Below are 27,425 nucleotides of genomic sequence, written 5' to 3' on the forward strand. Positions count from 1 at the left end.
CATTTACAGAAGCTTGAAACGGCCAGCTTAGAAACCGACCACCACTTCCTCCCTCCTGAAGCGTTGATCAAATTACTGACTTTGCCTGAATTCACAGCACATGATTTATATATCACCATGTCATAAACGGTGTTTTCCTTTGCAGGATTACAAACGTACCAAAGACCAGATACTAACCAGTTTTTTTTCATACATGTTTGGCTACCGTGGCGCATTGTTTTCATGGTTACTAATGATTAGACGGTACAATGCGATATTTCAAATCTTTCTATTCATACCTACTTATAAAGTGTATGAACTTTAATCTTCTTACCCTGTAAAAAAGTGTTCAAATCCTGACAGTCATAATGATTGACAGCTGCTATTGTAACTTTCCTTGTTAGAAGTTGTAAAATAAAATGACAAGTTTGGTTTTCACCTTTGCCCTTGTTCGCGCAGCATCCTAAAATTTGTTTGCGACAAGTAACAACACGAGAAAACTACATTCAACTAACAGAAGGCGGAATATTGCAGGTAGAAGGAGGGATTAGCATAGGTTGTTGACATCCACAGTATTTGGCCGTGTGCCGCGGAAGAGTTCAGAAGGATTAACAGCAGCTGGTCCATTGCTTTCACTTTTTAATGCCTTTTTTTTTCTTCTTCTTTTAATCCATCGTAATGGTCACTACAGACTGACAGCAATCTGTCAACGTGCAGACAGATTACACCGAGTATGTACAGTATTCCTGTGTTGCATGTCAGGAGATGAAGTCATATTTTAACAGGGCGCTGCCTCAGCAGCACACTGCTGTGTGACTACAGGCGAGGCAGATGCTTTGAGCGTCTCAGTGCTGAGTGACAGCGAGCTGTCAGGGCTTTTGTGTGTCTCTGCTGGTGTTTTTCATTTAAGATGCTGCCAGGGAGGGAGGTTCCCACCAATGCAGCAGCAGCAGAGTGGAAAAAGCTCCCCGGGAGGGATATTTGAGCTTGTCAGACGCAAGAAATCTGATTCAGACAACCAAAAAAATAAATGAACAAAATATATGAATATTGAGCAGGAGTCCAGTAAATAGCAGTCTGTCTCTGTTTAATTTGAACAAATCGAATGGAAAACAGGGGAAAACAACAGGGAGGTAACGTGACACTATTTGCTGACAGGTATTTTAAGCTGGGAGAGAGTCATGCCACAGGCAGGCTGCTGTTTGCGGAGGGGCAGTTTCTTCTTCTTCTTCTGTCAGGCTGGTGCTGATCCCTCATCTTACAGGTCACAATTATGTGCTTCATCCCTTCCCGCTGCTATCCGTCCCGTCCCCCATCCCTCTGTAAGCAGCATTTAATTGTAATGGGCTGAGCTGGGGAAAGGAGTAATCAGATGAGAAGAGTCACATGGTTACACACTCTCTAACAGGGTGAGGGGATTAATAATACTGCCGCCTTGATTGAACTTCAGCTGCTTTCTCTGGTAAATTGGGAGGTGGGGCTGAGTGCCACAAAAAAAAAGAAGCAAAACAGTGACACGGAGGAGAGGGAAAGAAAAGAGAGTTGCAAAAGGGTGATAAGGAGTTCTGTGATAAGAACAGAGAGGAGGCAGGGATGGCGAGGGAGGAGGCAGAGAGAGAAAGGGAGTGGGAGGAAGAAAGAGCGAGGATAGGAGGCGGCGCAGTGCAGTGAGGGAGGGGGTGAGGAGAGAGAGAGAGAGAGAGAGATGCAGACAGGAAGCCTCTGCTGCTACAGAGCCAGTGAGACGCAGGCAGGCAGAGGGGAAAGACGAAGAGAGAGAGGGAGAGGGGGCCTCCTGGTTTCTCTGAGACAGGCCCGGAGAGAGAGGGGCTGGGGGGAGAGGGACTCCAGGAGCACCACAACGGAGAGCGAGACGAGTGGGTGGAGAAGCAGGATCGGAGGGGGAGGGAGGGAGAAAGAGGCAGGGCGATAAAATCAGAACCAGGCTTTGGCAGGAGCAGAGGCAGAGGGTGGGACTTGAGCTGAGGAGGGAAAACAGCACAGGAGGAAACAAAGTTTTGAAAACTGAGGAAACAGCAAAGGGAGAGCAGATACTGATGGCCAAAGCAAGAAGAGATCCATGGAAGAAGGTCACCGTCTGTCAGCATGTTCTCTGACAGCCGGGCCACCGCCACCACGCCTGGGGAGCAGAGGGGCTTCAAGGCTCATGCCCCCCACTTCATCCCATGGCTGCGCAACAGCCTGAAGGCTCACCACAGCAGCAGCAGCAGCGGCGGCGGCGGCGGCGGCCTGGAGCTCAATGGGGCGTACAGGTCCAGCTCGGAGGGCCACAGCGCCCTGACCCCGTTGGAGAGGGCCAAGGGGATCGGTTTCTTCTCCAGCCGGGCCAAGAAGGGGGAGCTCCGGTGTAATGGCATAGGGATGCTGCCGGTGGTGCTGAGGGGCCATCACATCCTGCCAGGCAGCATGGGGAAGCAGAGAGAGGACGGTCCTGCCAGGTGGAGCAAGACTAAAGAACCGCAGGTGGAGCCCAGCACCAACTCTCAACTCAGCCCAGAGGAAGGACTGGCCGACAGCTGCTCCTCGCCGCCGCAGAGCCAAAACGTGGGCGACACAAGCAGCCCCTCAGTGAGGAAATACGGGCCTCTGGTGGGGCCCCATCCCACTCCTGTACCTGTGCTGCTGGCTGAGACGCCCGACTGCGATGTGCCTGTCGTGGTGTGCATGGAAGACAGCGAGGGGAAGATGTGGGACTATACCAGTCACACCACCTACCGCCAGAGAGACGTCCACTCCTCCAGCTGGCTGAGCTCAGGCACTCAGCAGCTGATCGAGAGGGAGCGCGGATTCAGCTCCAGCTTCAGCTGCGTCAACAAACACAGCAGGAGTTCTCAGAGTCAGAGGGACCTGACGGCCCTCAACGGGCTCATCTTCTCCAGCCAGGCCCCTCCTGGAGCCCTGGGCTGCACCGCCTCCCTGAGAGGCCCCAGAAGGCCCCGGCTGAACTCGGAGCGGATTGCCATCCTGGGTCAGAACCAGACGTGGGTACCGCACAGACCAAACAGAGAGCAGGAGCCACAGAGGAAAGGAGCCGGCTGCAGCAGAAAGGTGGTCCGAAACCAGATCAGACGGGTGGTGGACAACCTGGAGCAGGTCCTCACTTCCCTCAGGGACATCCAGCAGGAAATCAAAGAGGTACACACACACACACACACACACACACACACACACACACACACACACACGGTTTGTTGATTTATGTATTACGTGTCTGAAACTTTGCCATGAGAGCTGCAGATTTGTCTCTTTTCTGTCCAAGGCTGAAGGGTGGGAACATGAACAAATCAGGGCCTCACTGCATCCGCTCTCATTAATTTAGACATTTTCCTCATGCAGAAAATGTTTGAGCTTTTGCAGAAAACCCCCCCCCCAAAAAACCTTGAGGGCATTTAGAGATAACAAGGCAGACTATAAATGCACTTTCTCAGCAGAATTAAACAAGCAGAAAAGCATCTGCAGCGGGGATGCATGGACCCAAAACATGTTGTTGTTCCTCAGGCTCTCCTTTCTATTCCCCAGACACTCTGGAGTCAGGCACTTTGTGCTCAAGTCGGGCCTGACTTGAGCACAAAGTGCCTGAGCTCCATCTTTATGCGCTTTCATAAAGGTGGATGAGATGGTAGTTATGGCCCATTTGCCAGATGCATTCAGAGGATGTTCAGACGATGCAGGGTGACATTAGTAAAAAGCCTTGCCTCCAACATCCTCTCTTTTCCACCACTTTTCCCTCTCGTGGACAGCTGCTGCTCCAGGCACAGCTGGACGGTGGCCGGCGCTCTTTTATAATCCATTTATGTCTGAATATCCGTCCAGTAAAAGTGACACGCAAATCTTTCCTCTTGGCATCCGATCAGTGAGGTCACAGCCAAGCCCCAGAGGTAGTAACTTCATCACTGTGACTTTAAAGACTTCTCCGTGACAGAATTAATATTGCTGTGATGAAAGTTTATATAGAATACAGCAAGAAAAGTGAAAAAAAGTGATTGATAAAGCTGCATGTAGAAACAGAGGTGGCAAATGAAAAGAGAATAAGTCACGGTGGAAGTAGTGCAGGCTATTTGTGTTTGTTGCATTAAGCAGCAAGCACTAATGCGAAAAAGAAATGGAGTGAGGCGAGGACAGAGACCCTTTACTGGCTTGGAAAAGTAATCACACCGCTTTCACTATCTCACATCACAACCACAATCTTGAAAAACATGATTTTTATTGGCGTTTAAGTGACAGACCGACACCGACTTGCATGCTGGAAGGAAGGCGACGCGAGAACGATCAAGTTTGTCTGTGGCGCTATTGTGAGACCAATAAAAGTAAACTGCTTACTACTTCTTTTAACGGCATGGCCGTGTCTCCACGACACAACGATCACGGCCCCACAAACACAAATACTGCTCTTCAGAAGCATTCCCATTGGTGATGCGCTTCTTTAGGACGCCAAGCGCATAAAGACGTTCCATTTGTCTGCACTGCACAAATGTTTTCACATCTTTTGTTGCTTACGTTGAACAAACAGTGGAGAAATTAGTGACACTCACAATCCTGACAATATGGACAGATTTGGGGAGGTTTAAACATCACTAATTGCAATTTGTCACAACAATAAATCGAAATTCTTATAATGATAAGAAATTTGTCACTATAGATGATAAACCAGTGGGAGGATCTGGGGAGGACAACTAATAACTGTGTCTTTATGGCAGAGTGGGAAGAACAAAACCATTGTTGACAGAAAGAGATTAGAAACGTTGGGTTAAGTCAGAAACTCCAGTCCTCTGGAGCCACCTTCCTTCAACTTTCAGACACATTTCTGCTGCAACACGTGAATCAAGCATCTGAATTTGTTCATCAGCAGTCGTCCGGCTCTGCAGGGGCCTGGTGAGGAGCCATTCTTTTGAATCAGGTGTGTTGGAGAAGACAGGCATCATATTGTTACAGTAACTCTCAAGGATTAGACTTGGAAGCTGAACTTTCAGCTCTGCATGCAAAAATTGTACATGTGGCAAAAGCCCAACACTGCACTTCAGCCTGAACGCAGTGAAACGTGTTGGAGGCAGCATCGTGATGTGGGGATGCCTTCCTGCTGGAGAGGCGGCGATAATGAGGATGGATAGAGATAAATGCAAAACAATCCTGGAAGAAAACCTCCATGCTGGAAGATTCACCTTCCAGCATGGCAAACATCCTGAGAGTCTAAGCCTCGGGGTTTAAATGGTCTAGTCAAAGCCCAGTCACTAAGTTCAATTAGGAATATGCGGCCGTGCTTTGATGTTCAAATGCACTCTTCTGTCAACGTAAGTTTGAAGATATTTGGCGAAGAAAAGTTGTAATTAATTACAGTCTACGGATGAGCAAACCTGGAAGAGACGAAGCCCAAAAGACTTTCAGCAGAACAGCAAAGTTTGACTCAGGGGGATTCACATTTTTAATTACAAAAATAAAACATGTCATTTTCTTCCTTCTCACTATTTTCCGTTGTCACTCTGCATAAAATTCCCAAACATTCGTAGGAGTGTGTGGCCGCAGCATGATCAGTGTCTTTGCTCAATGCAAGTCAGAGGAAAATTTGCGTCGGCCGTCAGTCTGACAGCGATCGTCTGCTGATGTGTTTCTGTGTTTTAGCATGTGATTCTGGTAATCATGTTGTTCTGATTTTACTTGACCTAACTGCTGCCTTTGATACAGTCGACCACGACATTTTAATATCGCGATTACAACATATTGTAGGTATTGGTGACACTGTTCTTAATTGGTTCAGGTCCTATCAGGAGGACAGAACATTTTCAGTAAATATTAGAGACTCTGAATCATCTACTGCTTCAATGTCATACGGTGTACCACAGGGCTCAATTCTGGGCCCACTGCTTTTCTGTCTTTATTTACTGCCTCTGGGTTCTATCTTCAGGAAACATGGGATTTCATTTCATTGTTATGCTGACGATTGCCAGATTTACTGGCCCCTGAAGCAGAAAGATGTCCAGTCAATCAAACATCTCCTGGCATGTCTAGATGATGTTAAAGCGTGGTTGGCTTTGAACTTTTTAAATTTTAACGAAAAGAAAACAGAGGTGATGGTGTTTGGACCCAGTGGCTCCTGTGAATCCTCCTCTGTTGACCTGGGACCCTTGGAGGTTTATTTTGAACCTGTTATTACAGATCTTGGTTTTAAGGTGGACAGTGATTTTAAATTGGACAGCCAAATTAGAGCCGTGGTTAAGTCCAGTTTTTATCATTTAAGGCGATTGGCATCAGTAAAATCTTTTCTTGCAAGGCAGCATTTTGAAACAGTGATCCACGCTTTTATTTCGACTCGACTGGATTACTGTAACTCTCTATATTTGGGAGTCAGTCAGTCACTGCTCTCACGTCTGCAACTGGTTCAGAATGCGGCTGCAAGACTTTTGACAGGAACTGGAAAGAGAGAGCATGTAACCCCTGTCTTGGCATCACTTCACTGGCTGCCTGTTTATTTTAGGATCCGTTTTAAAATTCTTATGTTTGTTTTTAAATCGCTGCACAATCTTGCCCCGGCTTACCTCACTGAGCTTCTTCACCCTTACATACCTCATCGGTCTCTTAGATCTGCAGATCAGTTGCTCTTGAAGGTACCAAGATCTAGACGGAAGCTCAGAGGGGACAGAGCTTTCTCTGTCGTGGGTCCTAAGTTATGGGATGACCTGCCTTTGCAGGTTAGAGAGGCCCCTTCACTGTCCACTTTTAAAGCTCGTCTTAAAACCCACTTATTTTACTTGGCTTTCAACTCCAGCGAGATGTAGTTTTATATTGTATGTTTGTTGTTTTAAACTGTATTTGTTTTTATCTATTTTATGTACAGCACTTTGTTTCAGCTGTGGTTGTTTTAAAGTGCTTTATAAATAAAGTTGGTATGGTATGGTATGGTAGGTGTAAAGACAAGAGTGTGCACCATGATTCAGAGCCTGAAGAGAAGAAAGAGCCGCGTCAAGCTCGAAGAGCGGAGTGAAACTTTAATGACGGAGCTCAACAATAAACAGCTCTCAGCTCTAACAGCGGAGCATGTGTGTAGACCCGAGGGTCAAAGACTTTGTTTTTTTATTTTATTTTAACAAACGTCCTCGAAAGCAGCAGATGAAAAGCAGCCCTTTTATCTCCTCCGATTTCTGACATTAACAAGCAGTACCTGCCCAGAGTCACTGCATGTGCATATACTACATGCACCACTTCAAAGCAAAATGAAAGGCTTCACTCAAAACCTGCCGCAGCTTTAACAGAAAAAAAAAAAAAAAAACACAGTCAAACAAATCAGGTCATCCTTTGACATCGGCAAGGATGTTGTTGAACACAGAGGACAAAATTCATCCGGCATGGGCAGAGGATTTATCTGTGCACACAGAGCAGGTGGTGAGCTGGGTCAAACATTTTCCCCAGCGTAATTTTCTCCAATCTCTCCAGCCTCTGTCATCACACAGCTGCCTGTGTATCTGTGTGTTTGTGTGTCTTTGTGTTGACATTTTATTCGTGCACGTCTGCAGAGTGTATCCTTGTTCTCTGTGCCCATTTTGCATTTGGACATGTGTGTCTTCTTTTTTCTTGCTACATTAAGGAGCAGGCGTTTTACTCTCTGGGTAAGAAGCATTAGATGGGAGGGCTGACTAAATTTAGCCTTCGCACCACTGTGATAGTACTCTCATTCTGTCTCAGCTGATTTTAACGTCTTTGCAGTGTGAAAAATAAAGACGACCTATTCAACCTTGAAGAAGCTTCAGGGCTGTAATTATTTTTATCTGTTGTCAAACGTTGACTCAGTCCGGAAGGAATCTCCTGGTCACTCTGGAGTCTGATCTCTGACTATGTGAGTTTTGATTTGAGGCGTTTTCTTTCTTTTTTTAAAAATACACGATGTGCTATCTGTTAGAAGGGAGGGTTTAATTAATTTGATGAAGTTAAACTTAAAATGCATTAAAATGGTGTAAATTGTGCGTATTTCCAGTTTCCAGGCTGACTGAAACAAAAAAAATTGAAGATTTTTAACTGTCTGGGGCCATGTAGAAAACAAAACAAACCAAAATGACCTGCTGCCTTTCAGATGGCCGATTTATCAACAGCAGCACTTTGTTGACAAGAAGAAGGTTCAAGTCTTAAATGATCTAAGGTGCCTCAGTCTTGTGGTGTACTTCAGCGGTTCATTCTTGGTCTCATACATTTTTCTTTTCATTTTCCGCATTTATGTTTAATTTTGTGAATCATTTGACATTCCGTTTCTCTGCTATTAATTAAATGTCTGGTCAGGTAAAGACAAAATGGAAAGTGAGGTTTGAATCAAGGCTGGTACCATTGTGTGTGGAATTTATACATTGCATTTTCTGTGTATCAACTCATTCATTCACCGTTAAATGAAATGCACATTAGGGTAATTTGCCACAAAATTTCTCTAAAGTCTGCAGCGATGGAAATTATGAGCTTTTTTAACGTTGAAGCTGCTTGAAACTTTAGCAAACAGAAGATGGTGTGAGAAAGTTAGCTTTTCTTAGGTCTTCTAAAATGTAACCGCAATAGTCATCCCAGTGAAATAGGCAACAATCGACAGTTCTTAGCAGCTTTTGCTAACGTGTACAAGTGAAACCGTCCATCCTAACCCGGACTGGCATCTCAGCGATCCTTTAACTCTGCACATTTAAACCAGGTCACTGAGATCTGCTGAACAATTGTTGTTTCCAGTTTCGGGCCGTTGTGGGATGAACTTTCTATGCCCACCAGGACCAGCTTCTGTTCATTGACTATATGTTATTTTGGTGGGATTGGAAGGTCGTCGTCTTATTGACTGGTACTACGCCTTATTCTGGGTCCTTATTGCGTCTTTCTTCTAGAATAATTCAATTAACAAGAGAAGAACAAAAAAAAAACAAAAAAATGGTCCAAACTGAAGCAGGACAGAGTCAGACTGAAATGCAGGTTGTTGCGTCGTTAATAAAAGCCTGTCTGTTCGGTAATGAAAGCTGAAGGTTAAATTGTTGAAGCCTTCGGAGCTCAGTCGTCCTGATTTGAAATGTTTTTAAAAGCCTTTTGCTGGGGGAACAAAATGGATCTTCAGATGTAAAAGCGGTGAGGTGTTTTAAACATTAATCACACTGAACAAAGGTGGACGTTCAGTCAGGGCATGCGAACATCTGCCTCACTGCTTCCTGTAATTAAGTGACCCCCCCAACCCCAAAGCAGCAGGTTTATTTATCATTTCTCTACTTCTCCTCCTCTATACAGCAGCTCTTCATAACTTCCTAAATATTAGTTCTCCTCAATCACAGTACCTTGGCAACTCCTCCACCTTATATTAAAGGCACTGAAATATATAGACCTATTTGATATGAGGGAGGGCAGAAAAATCTCCATTTTCCATCCACATGAATCAGCTGCTCTCCCACTACTCCCCTGAGAGGCTTTTGCAAAGAAAAAACAACAACAATAATCAAAGCACCTATACAGGGTCGTGATTAATCTGTGACTAAACCTTATGCATCCACCACCTCCTCAACACAATTCAAACTCAAGATAAACTGTAAGTCACGGCCCGTCAGTCCAATGCAGAGCTGAAGGTTAAAAATGTGGAATGTTTACGTCCAGAGTTGGATTCAGTGATCCAAGTTAATTGGTGTCTGCTCCGAAAATTGTCTTATTTGCTTAACTTTAAACTGTGGCACGGCAGACACAACAGTGTTGATCTATGAACGCGTCAGACGGGCCAGAACAATTAACAGTGATCGCCTCTGTTTCAGTGAAAACAGCTGGTAAGTTCCTGGGGTCAGTCGCTGCACACAGTGAGAAGCCTGTTCCTGGTCTTCTGCAGTCTGGCTAAGAAAAACAGAGCTGATGATGTACAGCTGGGAACCTGCAAGGTATATGTTTGCCTCAGACTTGCTAAGCCACCCTTCATCTTTAGTTTACGAAGCTGCAATAAAATATTTAGTTTTTAGGGGTTTTTTCTGTTGCAATTCTTGGCTTTAAAGTATGCAAAGGTTTCTGATGAGAGATCAACTGGAATCCCAAAAATGAGAAGTTTGACATTCCCACTGATGCTACTTGAAATATGTGGAGGGTGGGGGAGGCGAGTCAGTGCAGAATATAAAACCAGGACATATGCCATCGTGCAAAAGTGCGAATACTCCTTGAATGTTTTTATGTCATGACTGCAAACCTCTGTCCATTTTTATAACCATTGCCACAATAAATCACAATTAAAAACCCAAAACTGGCTCATTGTCGGAATTATTTTCTGCTATTTTCTCCTCTGCTTGTTCCATAAGCTGAATATCAATAAATTCGAAAACATGATTAAATGCAGTTGCTGTGTGCACTTTAGTGACACCAATCATTCTTTATGTGACTGGTGTCCTCCAGGAGCATATTTGAAATGGGAATGTTTCTCAAGAGTAGTTTCTGTTTATGGGGCTGTAACAGATGTGCCGTGCAATCACAGTTATGCACTTAGCTAAAAATAGAAGTAATGAATCACTTTTTTTTTCATTACCACAGTCACACCACAAGATAACCTAATAAAACTTTAAGTCTAATGGTCCACTGCTGGCCTGAATTTCAGCAAACACACTGTCCAAACCACGACTGTCCATCTGAACCTTCAGGCCAGATAATGATTTCCCTAATGGCAAACAGCTGGAAAGAAGTCCTGCTTAATGTTTGTCTAAAGTCATGTGTTGAACACAGGAAGCGTGTGTAGAAGGTTTTCCATTCAGAAGGGAACAAAATTTGACTTTTTAGGTAGCTGAACTGTGTTGTGTTGAAACATAGTAGTGGCTGCATTATGCTATAAGGTGCTTTTCTTCTTGACTCGGGTGTACTAGACACAAAACATGGCCACATTTTGTTGACTTGTGTGCAGAACAATTTTAGTTGGGTTTCCTTTCATTCTGCAGTCATACACATCTTTATACACCTTACAGTGTCCAGTCACATAAGATAAGATCCACTGATGTTTGTGCTTGCAGTGTGACAAAATCTGAAAATGTCCCACCGACAACGACAAAAGTCCTTCTGCTTTATGTTAACTGTTTTTATTCTTTGTAACGATTAAGACAAAAGTAAGCCAATAGCAACAAGCGCTGTAATTTGATGTGATGACCCGAACTTAAGTAGGAAAAGCAATTTCTTCTAATGCAAAAGAGACGACCTGCAGCTACACATGTTTAAAAAGGAGCATGAGTTTATAATTGAATTTACCTATTTGTTAATTCAGGTATAATCCCCCCGAAAACAGAAAAAAGAATCAACTGGGCACACACACGTTCAACCAGACCTGAACGCCACTGAAGTTTATTTCACACTTCAGATTGCGACAAAACACTACAAACAATCTTTACAGTGAAACACTTTTGTGCAACTGTTTTTGTTGTTGTTTTCATTCATTCATACTGTCTCCCGGCCCCACTGCGACGGCACCGCGCCCCGCTCTGGGGGACGCGCCCCACACTTTGGGAACCACTGGGTTCATAGAAACCAGTTATAAATTCCAACTTGTTTTTCAAAACATATCGACTTTGGGAGCTTTACAGTACAGCAACAAAGTCTGCCTCCAACAGATCCTAATTATTCCCTCTGGGAGAGTGTCGCGGATAATTTGTGCTTTTTATTTATAAATCATTCTGTGTGTTTTCTAGGTCGTGCAGCAGATCGACTATCTAACCTCCTCCATTGATCTGGATGATGAGGAGCAGCAGAGGCCTGGAGGGGAAGCTCAGCCTCCCAGCGACAGCAGCTACAGTTCAGGCTCCAGCTCCAGTGACGTGACAGTGCGCGGGGCCCAGCAGAGGGCCCCGGGAGCTGAGAACCAGCCAGGAACTGCAGACTCCTACGGAACCCCCCGCGGAGAGGATCGCAGCAGAAGTCAGCCTGCGCAGAACGGGCAGCTGCGCTCCATCACCGCGGGCTTTCCGACAGAAAGGAGTCGGCCTGCTCAATTAGCTTGTGGGCGATCCCCGAGAGAAACCGTGTCTCGGGTGAACACAAACAGCCTCCCTCCGTCCAGAAACCCGACCGCCCAGGATCACGCTCTGTCTCCCAGAAGGAGCCTCCCCGCTCGGCCTCCCACTCCCGGGCTTTCTCCGCTCACCGTGAAGCTCCATCACAGCCCCGGATCGCAGCCCTCCTCCCCTCTGTCTCCACAGTCCTATCCGCCCCCCGCCCTCAGCCCTTCTGTCATCATAGAGACCAAAGTCGGGTCACTCAAGACCCCACAAAGCGATCCCCCATCTGCTGGTCCATTTTCACCGTCTCACCCTCAGTCTGCCAGCTGCCCACCCACCAACTCCGAAACCAAAAGTTTGCCCCCGCACGACAAAGAGCGGCGAGCGGCCTCAGCGGGGCCCCCGAGGGCCTGCGCAGCCAAACCACCCACAGGACAGGGCCGCAGGGCCCGCAAGCCCCCGCCGTACCCGCACCACCGACTCTCTGAGCCCTCAAAGAAAGTGAAGGAGCCCCGCAAAGCTCCTCCGTACCCCGAGAAAAGAAGGCTGCTCTCAACCACCGTGTGAGACAATGCAGCAGGAGGGGGGCGGCCGACCGAACAGAGCCACAAACGCAGCACCAGCCACATGTCTGCAGGAGTGGGGAGTGATTTAACGCAGCATCAGTCTCGCCAACTTCAGCCGAGATCAAGTTTCCAGGGCAGCGGGACACAGACGCAGCTCAGGGTGAGTAAGTCCAGAACCACTGCGTCACTGCAGAAGCAAAGTCTTCTCAAGTACTTTTGGTCTCGTGCAAATATCTTAGGATGCTTGGAAAAAGACAAACTAACTTAGAAGTGACTTTTCAGCAAGAAATGGGAGCTTGTTTTATGTCAATAATATATTTATTAATATTGATAAAAAAGCTTTAGGTGAAATCATTTTCCCCTTGAGTTAAATTATGGGAAACTAACTGGCCACTTTTATTTTTCATTTATCAATGTTAAAGTAATCATTGACTCAAAAACAAGCTCATGTTTCTTGCTGAAAAGTTATTTGTGAGTTAGTCCTGTCTCATTTAAAGTGTACTGAGATACTTGCACTTGAAACCAGAGCAGAAATACTTGGTAAGAGTTTGTGTTTTTGCAGTGCTGGTTCTCCCCTTTCCCCTCCCTGCTCTCAAACCTCCCGGGTTCTCGCACGGCGCGTAATGACATCTGGCCGGCTCACCGCTCAGGTAACAAGAGCCTTTGTGCAGATGTTCAATTTGCGGCCCCGGCTCTGCGAACTCCCACGGACTGCACAGCGAAAGGGCAGAGGGGAAGGCATTATTAGCCAGAAATCTGAAGGCAACTGCAATTACCTCGGAACGGCGAGACAAAGATAGAGGTGATTACTTTATTGCACCTCACCCCCATGCATCCCAGCATAGTCGCTCACATATATCAGCATCGCCTGTGGTCGGTAATTGCTGTCAGGAGTCGTGATGCTGTGATGAGAAGTCGGCGCGGCTCAAGCTGCTTTGGCTCGGCGGTGTGAGAACGCGCACAGGAGAGGCAAGGTCAGGGATCTGCGCTGCATCTAGAGGCTAGAAAGGCTCTCATAAAAGGAGACGCTTGGCAAGGCCACAGAGGAAACGTTCAGGCCAGCTTTGGGGTGCATGTCAAGGGAGACAGGGGGGGCAGCTGGCCATACGTTGTGCCCTTCATCCGGCCCCGCCGTGTTACAAAAATCCCATCTCCTTTGCTGCCTCTGGCTCGACCCACCTGGCCTCCGTCTCCATCTGTTCCCCTCTAAATGTCAAGGGGATGCAACAGGGAAGAAATAAGGAGCTGGTGTGTTGGAGAGGAATGCCAGCCAGATTGATTACATAAATACAACACAGGAAATCAATAGCTGTTTCATTTAGGACATAAATGCTGCTTTATCGGATCCTTTTCTCTTTGTGCCGACCTTTTTGAACAGGATAAAGCTGCTGCTAGTTTGCAGTTTATTCCATTGTGAACCAATTCAATGAAACGATCAAAATCAGCGGTTAATCTCATTATATTTACGCTGCCATGACTGCGACACACGTTCTCATATCAGCGGCGGTTCTTCTGACGCCCGAGACGTTTCACACGACATGGGCATTATCGGCTTTAAACAGAGTTTCTGGAATGAGTGAGCGACGCTTTTATGCGAAACTATTTTCAGATAGGGATTAGCTGTCAGATTTTCCAGAATCAGGATGTGAGACCGACCGGAGTAAATTAGACTTCTCAGATTTCTTATGTAAATCCTTTAAAATTCTGCATGCACCCTGAATGCAGAAATCTTTCTTTCACAAGTCTTGATTAAACACAGGATAAATTACCACACGAGTCTCTGAAGGAAAAACAATGAGCGCTTTTTCTGTCTCGCAAACGCGCATACTGAAGGAACCGCTGCCTCACATCAGATGGTACCGGGATCACTGATTCACAATCAGGCCAACTGCACCGAATTACTGCTGCACTGTAAAAGAATTACCAAAGAAAATAACTGTTTAGAGTGTGAAAGATTGCTGCAAAGCTAATGGCTCCATGCAATCCAACTGTCCACTGTCGCCACGTGCTTGTTAAGCCGTATGAAATTGGACGGGTTTATTTTGAACTGCAGATCAGTGAGTTAAATGATATTTTTTTATTGAATAAAATTTGTCAGTTAAAATCTGTAACATTGTCGTCTAATATTTGCTAAATTAATGACATTTGTGACGAGCTACAGTGTGTTGTGAAAGATGTTCTTCTTTTTGAAGAAGAATTTTGTCCTCCATGTATTATGTGCGGATTTAATGTCAGACAAGACAGCATGTAATTGTAAAGTGGAAAGGAAATTGACAAGTTTTTCTTTTATTTACCAGTCTTTTGAGGCATGTCTCTAACAGCCCTGCACTTCTAGACACCAAAATCTGAAGTCTCGCCAGAGTCTCAATTGAACTTTGGTTTGGACTTTTACTAGGCCACCCACCCAAACAAATAAATACGCTTTGATCTAAACCATTTGCTCCGAGCTCCGAGTCTGTTAAACGCTGAAAGTGATGTTTTTCTCTCTCTTTTTTTTCCACTTCTACAAACAGAATAAATGCATAACAGATCACATCAAAGACCACTAGCTGTGCATGTAATTCACTCCAAAGATCCAAATACTGCTATAAATGTTAAACAGGGCTGATTAAAGTTTCCCTGAAAAATCCCTAAAACTAAATACAATACAGTATTTTGGAAAGTATCAACCGTTTTTCACATTTTGTCAGCTTATAACCACAAACTTCTGTTCAGAAATGAACACATTCTAGCAAAGAATTGTGTGGGAGGAAAATAATATGTGGTTTCCAAAGTACAAATTTGCAAAGTCTTCATCGACATTCAATCTTTCCAGCTGCAAATCTTTGGGGATGTGAATCTACCAGTTTTACACATCAAGTCACAGGCATTTTGCTCATTCTTCTCTGCAAAACGCCTCCAGCTCAGTCGGTGAACAGAAACAATAAACATCAGTTCTCAAGCCTTCAGCTTTCAGCTGAATTAGGTCTGGACTTTCACAAGGCGCTTAGGAACCGACAGATCCGTCTCACGTTCCATCCGTCCTCCCAGCTTCCAGGTCCCTGCTGAAGCGATGCTCCCAACATTGTTACATCAGGACAGTGTTCGTCTGCAACCAGGTCACAGTGGGGATGCTTTCCACACTACATTGTTGGTTTTCCTTTCACATATCATATTTTGCATTTAGGCTAAAATGTTCAATGTTGGATTCAGCTGTCCTCGGCATCTTCCCCCACTTGTCTGCTGTGTTCTTTGCGTTGCTTGAGTCAAACATTAAAAAAAGGATTTCAGGTCCCATTCTTCAGATGGGATTTTGTTTTATTGACCCTAACCATGCTTTAAACTCTTCATGAGGTTTCTTAAAACCTGAGACCTTCACAGCTGCTGTTGGTCAACCACATAAAGTCCTAATTAAAAAAAATGCACAAATGTAGCATGAAGGGATATATAAAGTCTGCGTTCATGTAGCCCATTCTTTTAGCCAGGATCTAACTAGAACAACATCCATCTTTTATTTATAACTTGTACTTCCAACAAGCTGTGCAGGAGCTCTATGTAATACACCTCTGCTCCACAACATCCTGCACGTTCCTCCTGATAGTTTTTCCTGTGATGTAAGGAACTTTTTTCTGCTGGTGTAAAACAGTACGCCGAGGTGCTGATATGTGCTCAGGATCCGGATGACAGAATCGAGGCAGCTCTGGGCCCTGCAGACGGAGAGAGCTGATGGGCAAACAAAGAGCCGTTGAGAAGCAGAGATTTACAACTCAAAGGAACAAACAGCTCAACAGAAACGGGCCAGAGTTTGGCCGTCAAACTGCAGCAGAAATCACAGGTTCCGCTTTGCTGCGAAGGTTGCGGGTCGGTTCTGCACAGCGTGTCAGGAAATCATTAGCATCTCGCTGTTCTGGGGAGTTTTTCAGCAGGTGAAAAGCAGCGATTTTCAGGCTTAAAAACACTCCTGAACGGAGAGTTTTCAGCTCCCGACGTGCGACTCTTGCATCAAGCAAGCAGACAATCTAGATTTTCTCTGGATTTAACATAATGATAGATAAATCCCTCCTGACTTTCTATCTCAGTAAGCCCACAAAGATCAGCAGCCCATACATTCCCATATGTGCCTCTGGATTTAATAGATCCTCCCAGCAAAGCCTCTTCCTCCCCCCAGAAATTACGGGGAAACAATAGAGGCTCTCTATCTCTTAGAAACATTTATTTGAGCACAGTATACGTTAATTGACTACGCTTACGGAATACATTTTAAGGCTAATTTTTCATTACTCTTGCAGAAAGGGTCACATAAGTCTCATTTGGAGGCTCTGACACTGGCTGCTTCCCTAAACTGGTCCAAATTAGGAATGCATTAGTGGCGCTTCTAAAAATTACGGCTATTGGGCAGATAAGGTGGGACATAAAAACGCGATCCTCGCCGAGGCCCGGCCTTGACAGCGCTCAGAATATTTAACGCCTCGACGCAGGCAATCAAATTCCTCCTCTTTTCATGTTTACCCTTCTGACAAGGCTGCGGCAGCTTCAATCAGACCACGACTGATGTAACCTGACAAAAACACACAAGAGTTATCTCCACCGAGGTGACAACGCGTCTTTATTCAAACACCCATCGAGTTTCATCATGATTCACAGCAATCAACAGGTAGAAAAAGAAAAGCCGCATGTACAAAATTAATAACGCGAGTTGTGTTGTTGTTTTTTTCTCCTCAGAGCCGGGTCGAGGTCCGGGTGTGATCTTTTCCTGTTCTCACCCCCCCACCCCCGAGAGAGAAAGAGAGCCTGGATGGGGACAAAGGGACTCTGCGTTTCCTCCGCTCCGGGGGATCGCCTTGACACCAGATGAAAGACACCGAAGGTACGCCGCCTATCCCGGCTAATCCAAGAGCAGAGTCAAATCAGAGAAATCCTCCAATCTGAATTCAATCCTTGGACACTTGTGCTGTTTGAGGGTTTGGATCAATGCCAGTCAGATAAAGAGGCCGCACAGAATAACAGAGAAAGGGGAGAGCAGAGAAGAAGAAGAAGGAGAAGGGGAGAGAGGGAGACGAGGGGCATGTGATAATGAAGCACTTCTGAAACTTGCACAATATTCTCACTGATCCCCACATGTGGCACCGAGAGATGAAAGCCAGAGGTTCGAGAGGGAGCGAGTGCTGGCATTTTTATTCCTCATCTAGAAACTTCCAAATGTCTGTGCGTGCTTTACATTTTGTTACTTTCGAGTTAAACATCTGCACTAATGTTTCAGACTTCAATTTTTAGATTTTTCTCCCCCCCAACCCAACTGCTTTTTTCGCATTTGACTACAAAACTTTGATCTAGTTGGGGATTACTGCTACCAGAAAACTTAAAGCAACGCTGAGGTTTCTTAATTATTCAGCTCAGGGCTGTTTCAACACTTCTGGCATTTGAATAAAGTGATATCAGCTCCATTTGGAAATCTATAGTCCTACATTAAATAGAAAGAGAGAGACTCAAACTGGCCAATAGTTTGCATAACCTAAAAAAAAAATCTGTTGCATTTTGATTATTTTTGTGACATATTTTTGAAGTAGTATAGTTTCGTTGGAGAAAAATAGCAGGAAACAAAAAACTGGCTGGGATCAGACGCGATGCTTTGAGTTATCTGCAGCAGATGTAGATAAATGGAGACACTGAAGTGCTTCTTTCAACAGCGGTGCGGCTCGCAGTCAGACAAAGCAATTTCTGCTTGTTTGGATGTGTGCTGCTTCACAATACCAGGGATTACTCACTCTCCTCTCAGGATTACACAAGATGCATAAATCTCCTGCTAATCTAAAATGTATCTAAGCTGGGCAGACCCCATCCCGTCACCAATCTATACATTCCCCACGCCCACTGGATCAAACCAGAATCTCTTTACATTACAAACTAAGAAACAACTTCAGAAGCACGTAGTCTTATGGCCGATTTTGATCCTGGAGAGTGTGGATAATCAGTTGGTTCCTTCATCTTTTGTAGGACAAAATCCAAAAATGAGCGAAAAAGACTGGATATGTACTACAACTGGTTCACCGTGTCCCCTCAAACCAAGATCAGCTCCATCCTGCTTCAGTTTTTGGTCGTTTCTCAGGAAGAAATCCACTGATACTAACAAGCAGAAGCACAGTTCACTGAGGTGCTGTGACTGGTCACAGCTCAGCGACACTTCTGTCCAATCAGAGCTCGTCATGTTTCGTCCGTCCAATGACGGTCAGCTTGGAAAGCTGAGCGCTGAACTTTCCATCTCTTTGGGTCACTGGAATTAAGAATGGAGAGTGGATTACTGCTGCGGTCTGTGTAACATCATCACAGACTGCATATACATATATTTATATATATATATGTATAAAACAACAACTTCATTATTCTTCATACAATAAATAGTAGAAAGTATTTGCTGCCATAGAAACAACTACAGAAGCAGCTAATTTAATGATGTTTGGATGAGCAGGCATTTTTGGATTCTGCAACAAAATTGATTTGATGGGAATATTATGTCTTCTTACCTTTTCATGAATAAAAAAGTGTAAACATTTTCCAGTGTCCATATTATTTTATATATATGGATTCAGGTAACCTCAGGGAGACAAAGTCTTAATTTGAAGGAAAAGAGTCTAGTCATAAATAGAAAGACGCAAAGAAAATATTCTGTTAAGTAGTTTTATCTTTGTAATACCAATGTTTACATAACCCAACACAACGCTGTTAATAACACCATTGTAGCAATAATTTCAACACATTTTAACAATATTTTTAACCATGAAAACTGTAAAGCTCAGTTGTACTGATTGTGATTCGATCCTGGCTGTTTGAACAGATGTTTTGGAAAAACAAAATGAGTCGGTAGTTTGTCCTGAGTTGTCGTGTAACATGACTCGGCTGTGTGTTTTGTCCGAGCTCAGTATGTTAAGGTTAGAACAACTTATATAAATGAAGGTTCATTTTTGCTTTCCATAATTTATTTCTATATTTTTTGTTTTGTTGTTCTGTTGCAAAATCTTTTCTCACGGTAAAAAGATGGCCTCTATTAATATGGAATATACTCTAAAATGAACCAGCAAACTAAATTATTTGCACCTCGCTTTCAGGGAAAAAAAAAAAATCTCCTAACAAAAGAGCATTTTAATTACAGCTGCCACTAGATGGAGAATAAAAACTCAGAGTGCAGAAATAAATGAGTCACACGGACAATTAAGTGCCAACAGCTGAGGCAAAATATCTGGTTTTGGACAAATTATTCAGTGTAAGAATAGAGACGCATGCAGTGCTGATAAAAACCAGAAAATAAAAACAGAAATATTTTAAAGCTGAAAGAAAACAACGGATGGTTTGTATAGGTATAAAATAAGTAGATATTTTCGGGGTATCTTTACATGTAGTTACTATTTTCTCCAACAGGTGTCTCTGTTTGGGTTACCAAAACCTGAACATGTTGTGTTGCAGCAGGAACGTTAGGGCTGTGGTAATTAAAAAGCCCCTTTACATACTGTACTCCACGCCGATAAGCAATCTATGCCTGGAATTCATCGCTCCCGCTGTTTCTCAGTGATGGGATTATCCTTAAGTCTGTCATCGGCGCTGAGTTCGGAGCCGGTAAGCCTCTGTACTTTAGCGTCTAATCTGCTGAAAATGACAGCTGAAGTAAATTGCCAGTCGGGGTGACTAGTCAAATCCTGCTAATCACAGGCTGGAACTGAAGCCCCAGTTGGGGATTTCTGCAGGAGCCCAATAACAACAAATAATGCTATGGGGACGACTGTGAAAACCCACTCACAGCTGGAGCGCACGCTTCGCAGGGGAATCTGCAGGGAGCTTGCAACATGATAATGGGAGGGCTGGGAGTGTGTGTGTGTGTGTGTGTGTGTGTGTGTGTGTGTGTGTGTGTGTGGGTGTGTGTGTGTGTGTGTGTGGAGGCAGGGAAAGAGACTGATGTGACAGGCAGAGGGAGTTGATTGAACACTTGGAGACACAATCAATTCCTCACCTGTTGATTCTCCTATGGTAAATTCGTCTGGCTTCAGAGGTACGTCACGCTGGCCTGTCACTGCTGTTTCTGACTGGAGACGCATCCGCAACGACGAGGAGGAAACGGTGAAAAACAAAAACAAGAAATTAAAAAAAAACAGACAACAGGCGGCGGCACAGAGAACAATGTCATTTGCCCAGGAAGGAAGAAAAATAAGAAAAAAAACAACAGAGGAAAGAACTCCGATTCAGCATCAAGGTCAAAGAGATGCGTTTGTGTATGCAATGTTGTTTCAGTCTCCTCACTCTGAAGTTATTTTCTCTGTTTTCTCTTTTCCGTGCAGGGCACACAGCCAGAGCAGGAGGAGGAAACATGTTCTCTCCCTCTCTTTCTAATGACGCGAGTGTCAGGAATGTCCTTGCTGGGGGAAAGGAGGCGTGTCAAGGTGTGCCTCGCATCGCCTCGCAGCCCACGACCGCATCGGATACGGCAGACCGCTGCGAAGTGACCGTCCGGACATTAACCTTCCACTGAAAGCGTTACGTGCAGAGATACAACTCCAAGTCGGACTCCAAGAACTAATAAAAATGTGTCTTTCTGACTCGCATTAAGTCGTAAAAAGTTGGGATGGTGCTGAGGCCATCGCTAGAGGATGAAAGCTGTAAACGTCCAGAGGTGTGGAGCTCATAATGGGTTTAATGGATGAGAGGAAGAAAGACATTGAGAAAACTAATTAACATCAGGTGACAAGATTAGATTGTTGGCAGAGATTCTGGTAGTCAGATAAAAACCTGAGATTAATCCAAAAGTTCCCTTTTAGCCACAATTTATTTTAGAGATACTAATAACTTAATAGTGTGAAAATGCTACGTTAGCATTCAGAACCTCCACTCTGACTAAAAAATATTGACCAAATGTAGCTGAAGAACTGATATTAATTTTCCTTCATGTTTTTTGGCCACTTTAAAAAGTTTCTTAGTGGAGACTTTGGAGGACTTCCAAGCACATAAGTCCCAAACCTTCCCTGAACCTTTCCAGATTTTTGGAAAGTTTATGACAGTGTTCGTCATCTGAACCAGAACCAGAACCAGGTTAAGAATCACAGTGGAAAATCCTGATCTTCGAAGCTTCAGAGGGCAGTGAAATGTTTTTTATAAGAATTTATCTGTCTGGGTGCTTAATCCAGAAGCAAAGTTATGATGTGGAAATTTAAAAAAAGGACAGGTGCCATTAAATGCTGAATAAATCAATAATAAAGCACTTTTCTTCTTCTTTTTTTTTTTAAAGAAATCCCAGTTCTTTCAACTAGATGACAAATAATAGCCTTAGACATTTATCCAGAGCTGGAACATGATAAAAGGATTTTTCATACCGATTGAGATGAGGTGGATGAATAGTAAGACTGGCTTTGTGACTCAGACGTACAATAAATCCCTTCACTAATGCTACACATCAGATGATTTCATGCTGATCTAGGAAAGTCATGGTTTTGTTGACAAATTCTGTCATTAAATGTCTATTTTGTCAAAAATACGAGATCAAAGCATCAATGGTGACATCTGTTTTCCCTCTCTCATCTGATACCAAATGTGTTGCTGCGAAATATTGAAGCTGCAGAACATGAAAGTAGCCTTGAGTTTGACATGCGTGTCGCTGGCTGAAATGTTCTTTATTTGCCGGCTGTGCAAAAAGACGTTCAGCAGGAATTCGCCTTGATTTTCTGACATTTGTGCAGATACTGAGTAATGAAAAGCTTTTATCTCTCTACTGACAGCAAGTATGAGGCAGAATGGGAACATCAAGCAGCAATTCTTTAATGCTGTTTGTTAGTTTGCCTGGGCTTGAGAGGGTTTGTGGCAGCAGGTTGTCAAGAAATAAGATTTTTATCTCTAAAGGACGCCGAGTTAAAGGCAAACATAGGTCGGTCCTATAAAATCATGCAGGATGGGGTTTTCACGCCCCAATTTCACATGGCTTAATGCCACTATTGATCCTTGATCAACTTATCGTTCGGCTCTCATCAGTATTCAGCCGGTGAGGTGGCCGTCGCTCCCTGGGATCAAGATCAGCTGACAATGTCGGTTCATGTAAACAAAGCCACAAAAGTAAAAAAAAAAACAAATTAACAGGCTGGTTTCATACTTACAAAAGCGTTGGCATATTCAATTTTGGCTCCTTTCAGCTCAGCTTTGAACTGAGTGAAAAACAGGTATGATTTTCCCTGAGGCCTGAAAGAAATTAAAAACAGAAATGTTTAAACAATAATGATCTCAACACACAGCCTCTTTAGTAATCACTGCTCCCTGACAGATCCTTTTCTTTTTTTCTTTTTTCAGATCAAACATCATTTTATATCAAAGGTAACAAAAATACAGTCAAACAGCGGTTAACCGATTTCACAGAGTTACTCTTATCTGAATGTGGAGGAGCTGCTGCCCTGTTTTTCACAGAAATGCTTCATTCTAACCACATTGGTCATGTACAGCATCTCAATGCCGGTGAAGCCCATACTTTGACTAGACCACTCCAGTACCTTCCTTTTGTTTTGAGCCATTCATATGAGACTTGCTGCATTGCACCAGTCCCTCCCCCCAATTGCTAATTTGACATTTGTCATACAGCCGTGCTGTTTTCAAAATTTTTTCATAGCCATATATTTGTAGGGTTAGACGAGAAGCATGTCGATCAGGATATCCAAAGATTACAAGCTTTTCATTGGAAAAACACTTTACATCTGTAATGTCAAACTGAATGTCGGCCACTGATACAGCAAAGCGTCATGTGACGGTGTGTTTATAACACTCTGGATCTCTTTCACAACAAACCTAAAGGAATTCAATCCTTTTTTTTTTTTTTTGACATTTTTATTTAATTTTTTGAATCATCGCTTTAACTAAAGCGACCTCCAGGACTTCAGATGTTCTGGGTTCCTTTGTGACCTCTGGGATGTGTCGTCAATCCCCACAGCTGCAACTGTTCTCCATTTGTGAATAACGGCTCTGACCGTGGCTCTGAAAGCTTTAGCAGTGTCTTTTGAACCCTTTCCAGACAGACAGATGAACAGATGTTTTGTTTCTCATCTATTCTTGAAGTTATTTAGGCGATGATGAGTTGTTTTCACATGATATTCGGCATACTTCATGTTGTCAGACGGGTTATACCCCAGCGATTTTCTCCTATGTTGACAAAATTAAACCAATAATGAAACATTGCAGGGTATACTTGACGACAGTTGCTGCTGCAGAGAGGTCCACAACTAGTTATTAGATTTAGGGGTCAAGAAAATTTTCACATAGGTTCATACCAACCTGGGTTTTTTATCTTAATAAATCACTAATAATAACCATTTAGAGCTTTTCTATATTTCCAGGTTACCTTTGTGTGATATTAAAACGTTTCTTATCATCTTACACATATAAATCTAACAAAAAGACATTATTAGAGGTTTTAGTTGATTTTTTTTTCCTGCAGCTGTCACAACTGACGAAAAAAATAAATCAATCAGGTGACTCAGAGGAGCCGCAGATGGGACACGTTTGTGATGATGAGGACGGGGTCGGCCAAGTGAAGAGGAGGAACCACCACAGACAGTTTGGTACGGTGAGTGGGCAGGTATTACTCATGTTGAGAGGAGGACACGCATCTGTTCACATCTGCCACATTATGGGAATGAGTCCTCCTTATCAGGATGGACCTGAAGCATTCATTTCAGGGGAAGACATGTTTGAATGCAAATCGATGAAGTGTCTGTCTGCAAGTTGTGCCCGTCTCACCTCCACACGGAGCAAGAAAACAGCTGGTCGTCTTCGCTCAGGCCCACACTCATCAGCCATTGCTGTTTTAGAGCAGAACAATGTTTCACTGTCATGCCAGCAGGGATTAATATTCAATAAAACTTTAGGGTGCGAGTGATTGAGAAAACACATACCTCATTAGTTCCTCCTTGTGAAGCATAGGTGAAGATGCACTCATACTCGCTCTGAAACAAAAAAGTAATTCAAACCAGATTAACATTAAATGAAAGTTTAAAAAGAGTCAGAGAGTCTTTGATATTATTTTCTCTCACTCAAACAGCTCACTCTCTTTTATAGATGACCTAAATAAATGGGAAGCATTTGTAACTTTATCACAGAGTGTTTATAAGTCCTCCAGTGCTGAAAAGTCTGAAAGCACTTCTTAAAATATTTTTTGAAAGCCCGAAAAGCTTTTCCGATCAAGATCACTTTAGGATTACATGAAAAGGAATGAGGAAAGGAAGAGTCTTTTAAAATACCGCTTCTTGACACAAAAATGTTTGCAATAATAATCCCTCCATCAAACGTTTTGTGATGTAATGCTTGACTGGGAATTCATTGGAAAATCACACAAAGAAAGTAATAAAATCATCTCATTCGTGTCAATTGTGCTGTAACTGCCATGATGCGGCTTTTTCCGAACAAGAGGAAATTGCTTTAAATAATCAATATGAATAACCATTTTACTTGCAAAATTATAAACAGAAATGTAAATGTTTTTATTGGGTATCCCAACACTCTTTGATGCTTGTACATCAAACATTCAAAAATTTTAGGCGTAATCTCATAAAAACCAGTTCAGCGCTTCTAAAATAAATAGAAACAATAAAAAAGTCTCAACCAATCAATGAAGCCCTTGTGGCAGACGAACATAGACGTGTCAGCGTTTCACAGGCTGTGTCGTCATCACTCAGCGACTGCAACTGACCGATGGAATGTAGTTTTTCCGCTTGTATCGTTAAAAAAGCAAAACTTGACATATTCAGCATGTATATCTTAAAGATAAAACGGGTTATGTTACTTTTTTACAGTTTTGAATCGCTAACATTTTCGGTGAAGTGCACAGACCTACATAATGAGCAGGACTTCCTGTAAAGCAGTAGAATAAAGCAACGCTCGGGTTTAAAAAAATGACGACAGGTTCGTGTTTCCATGGCAACTCAGTTTAAGCGAGCAGTCGACGGCTCCGGAAAACAAGAAAAAGCAACTTACGATTCTCTCAGAGAAAGTGTGCACAACTCCTCCCGGTTTGACGTTGAACTCCACCGCCTTTGTCTGCTCAGCCGAGACACTCAGAGTCACAGAAATCCCCAGAAGCAGAAGAAACATTTTTCCGAAGAGCTGCATTTTCCAGCTCGGTCTTCTCTGCTGTGTGCCGTCACACTCCGACCAGTCAGTCCGAATACTGAATGTCGACTGTCCCGTCGACTGCTGATGACGTCAGAGCCGTCGTCACGCCGCGAAGCACTCTGAAGGGAAGCACTAAAAAATATATTTAAAAGTAATAAATATATATATATATATATATATATATATATATATATATATATATATATATATATATATATATATATATATATATATATATATGAAAGAGCACTTAGTTTCAATTTTATTTCACATGTTTTGGGACTCCGTTTATTAAAAATTGGACCCACTCATTGTGGCCTGTTTTTCACCACACGGTGACGCTCTTTTTCAACTAATACAGTGTCAATTCAATAGTCAGTCAACTGTGTTCAAAGTTGAAATAAACGTATATTATATTTCATAATAGTTATTATGTTGTCTATGTTTACTGGAAACTGTCTTTTTGTATTTAGGTAGTGTTAAAGTATGTTATTAATTAATATCATATTTATTAAAATTTCACAAATATTTATAAAATAATTGTACTTTTTTTTTCTTTAATATTTTTGCATGGATTTTTGTGGTTTGCCTTTCTTCTTGTTGTTGCCTTTTTATTTCTAATATTTATTTTAAATATGCATATTTTTTTTATTGCTCTAAGCATTTTTCGATGTCAATCACAAAGTATTCATGTGAGTTAGTTTTATTGCACAATTATTTTCAAAATATACAATAGAACAGAGTGGAATAGAAAAGCAGCAGAGTGACAGGCAAAATGGAAGTATGCATAGAGGTATAAATATGAAAATAAAAAATTATTTACAGAAATGGCAAATTTACAGCATTAAAAAATACAGTAGAGGTAATAGCATACTCAGATTCAAAGAAATGTGCAATTGAGTCAGAGATAATTATTCCTTGATTCTAGGAATTCATTGATGCAGACTCCTTCATTATGATACCTTTAGGCTTTCTGTCTCAAAATATTATTTTATTGATAATAATATATATCTATTTCCATTTAATTTTTATAATGATCTGTCTATGAGTTCATTTTTTCCTTCTGTGTCTCTGTAACTATTTCTTTCCAGGATGTACTCAATTATAAATGGCGTTACCTCAAAAATTGGTGACCAAACGCTTAAAGCCAAAAACATGCAACATGTCGCAAATGCTGCAACTGATGTGATTGTGTCTCACATTTTCCTGAGGTCTGCTTCTGCATGTCTCCTCTTATGTGAGCTTTATGTCTCTGGAGCCATTAAATGTCCACAGGTGAACATGTTTCCATCGAGAGGAGACATCCTAACATTGTCTGGCACTCACATGTAAAGTCCACAAAACATTGTAAGCATTTGGACCAAGTATTTAAACACAAAACAACGAGAGAGACTCAGCTTGACCACCTTTTCACCAAAATCTGCCTTCTGTGCACTCTGCCTGACATCTCCTCCTCCTCAGCCGGAAAACTTGTCTGCCAAGTTAAACGAGTCGGCTCAAGAAATTTTTAAAACGGGATGCATTCACTCAGTTAGTCAGCTAATAAATATTTTGATATTTATACAGCAGCTGCGTAATTCATTCATTGACGTCATCAGAAGGGAAAGCGACTGGTCAAAAGCACATACGGTACTGCTTGTTCTTCCGGGCAAATATTGTCCACTCTACCTCAGACACAAACTGTGTCAGACGAGAGAAAATGATTTCCTAGTTTAATTTCCCCTCCACTTGCACAAATAGCTTTCTCGCCTTGGTGCCAACAAACAACTCCCTGGAAGGTAAACACCAGCCACAGACAGAGAAACAGAAC

The 27,425-nt window shown here is 43.0% G+C and overlaps 2 protein-coding genes across 2 annotated transcripts; one reads left to right on the plus strand and one right to left on the minus strand.

Moving 5' to 3' along the window:
• Nucleotides 1-1,490: 1,490 nt before the first annotated feature.
• LOC129374995 (uncharacterized) lies at nt 1,491-22,007 on the plus strand. The gene is made up of 4 exons (XM_055053745.1): nt 1,491-3,135; nt 11,640-12,671; nt 17,213-17,357; nt 20,815-22,007. Exons 1-2 carry the CDS (start codon nt 2,086-2,088, stop codon nt 12,510-12,512), a joined length of 1,923 nt encoding a protein of 640 aa, XP_054909720.1. The 5' UTR covers nt 1,491-2,085; the 3' UTR covers nt 12,513-12,671; nt 17,213-17,357; nt 20,815-22,007.
• Nucleotides 17,080-25,683, minus strand: mydgf (myeloid-derived growth factor). Its single transcript, XM_055053871.1, has 6 exons — nt 25,478-25,683; nt 24,400-24,450; nt 24,245-24,306; nt 22,618-22,699; nt 20,490-20,562; nt 17,080-18,761 (listed from the first exon to the last, which is right to left on the minus strand). Exons 1-6 carry the CDS (start codon nt 25,610-25,612, stop codon nt 18,682-18,684), a joined length of 483 nt encoding a protein of 160 aa, XP_054909846.1. The 5' UTR covers nt 25,613-25,683; the 3' UTR covers nt 17,080-18,681.
• Between the last annotated feature and the right edge of the window lie 1,742 nt (nt 25,684-27,425).

The sequence above is a fragment of the Poeciliopsis prolifica genome, unplaced genomic scaffold (genome assembly GCF_027474105.1).
Source record: "Poeciliopsis prolifica strain line A6 unplaced genomic scaffold, Auburn_PproV2 SCAFFOLD002, whole genome shotgun sequence".
NCBI classification, from domain to species: domain Eukaryota; kingdom Metazoa; phylum Chordata; class Actinopteri; order Cyprinodontiformes; family Poeciliidae; genus Poeciliopsis; species Poeciliopsis prolifica.

Bases quoted from the DNA above. Each gene is read 5' to 3' on its own strand.
- LOC129374995 (XM_055053745.1), top strand. From the start codon at position 2,086: ATGTTCTCTGACAGCCGGGCCACCGCCACCACGCCTGGGGAGCAGAGG. The intron at 3,136-11,639 runs GTACACACACAC...TGTGTTTTCTAG, and splicing joins TCCAGCAGGAAATCAAAGAG to GTCGTGCAGCAGATCGACTA.
- mydgf (XM_055053871.1), bottom strand. From the start codon at position 25,612: ATGCAGCTCTTCGGAAAAATGTTTCTTCTGCTTCTGGGGATTTCTGTG. The intron at 24,451-25,477 runs GTAAGTTGCTTT...TTTTTGTTTCAG, and splicing joins ACACTTTCTCTGAGAGAATC to AGCGAGTATGAGTGCATCTT. The intron at 24,307-24,399 runs GTATGTGTTTTC...GCTCTAAAACAG, and splicing joins CACAAGGAGGAACTAATGAG to CAATGGCTGATGAGTGTGGG.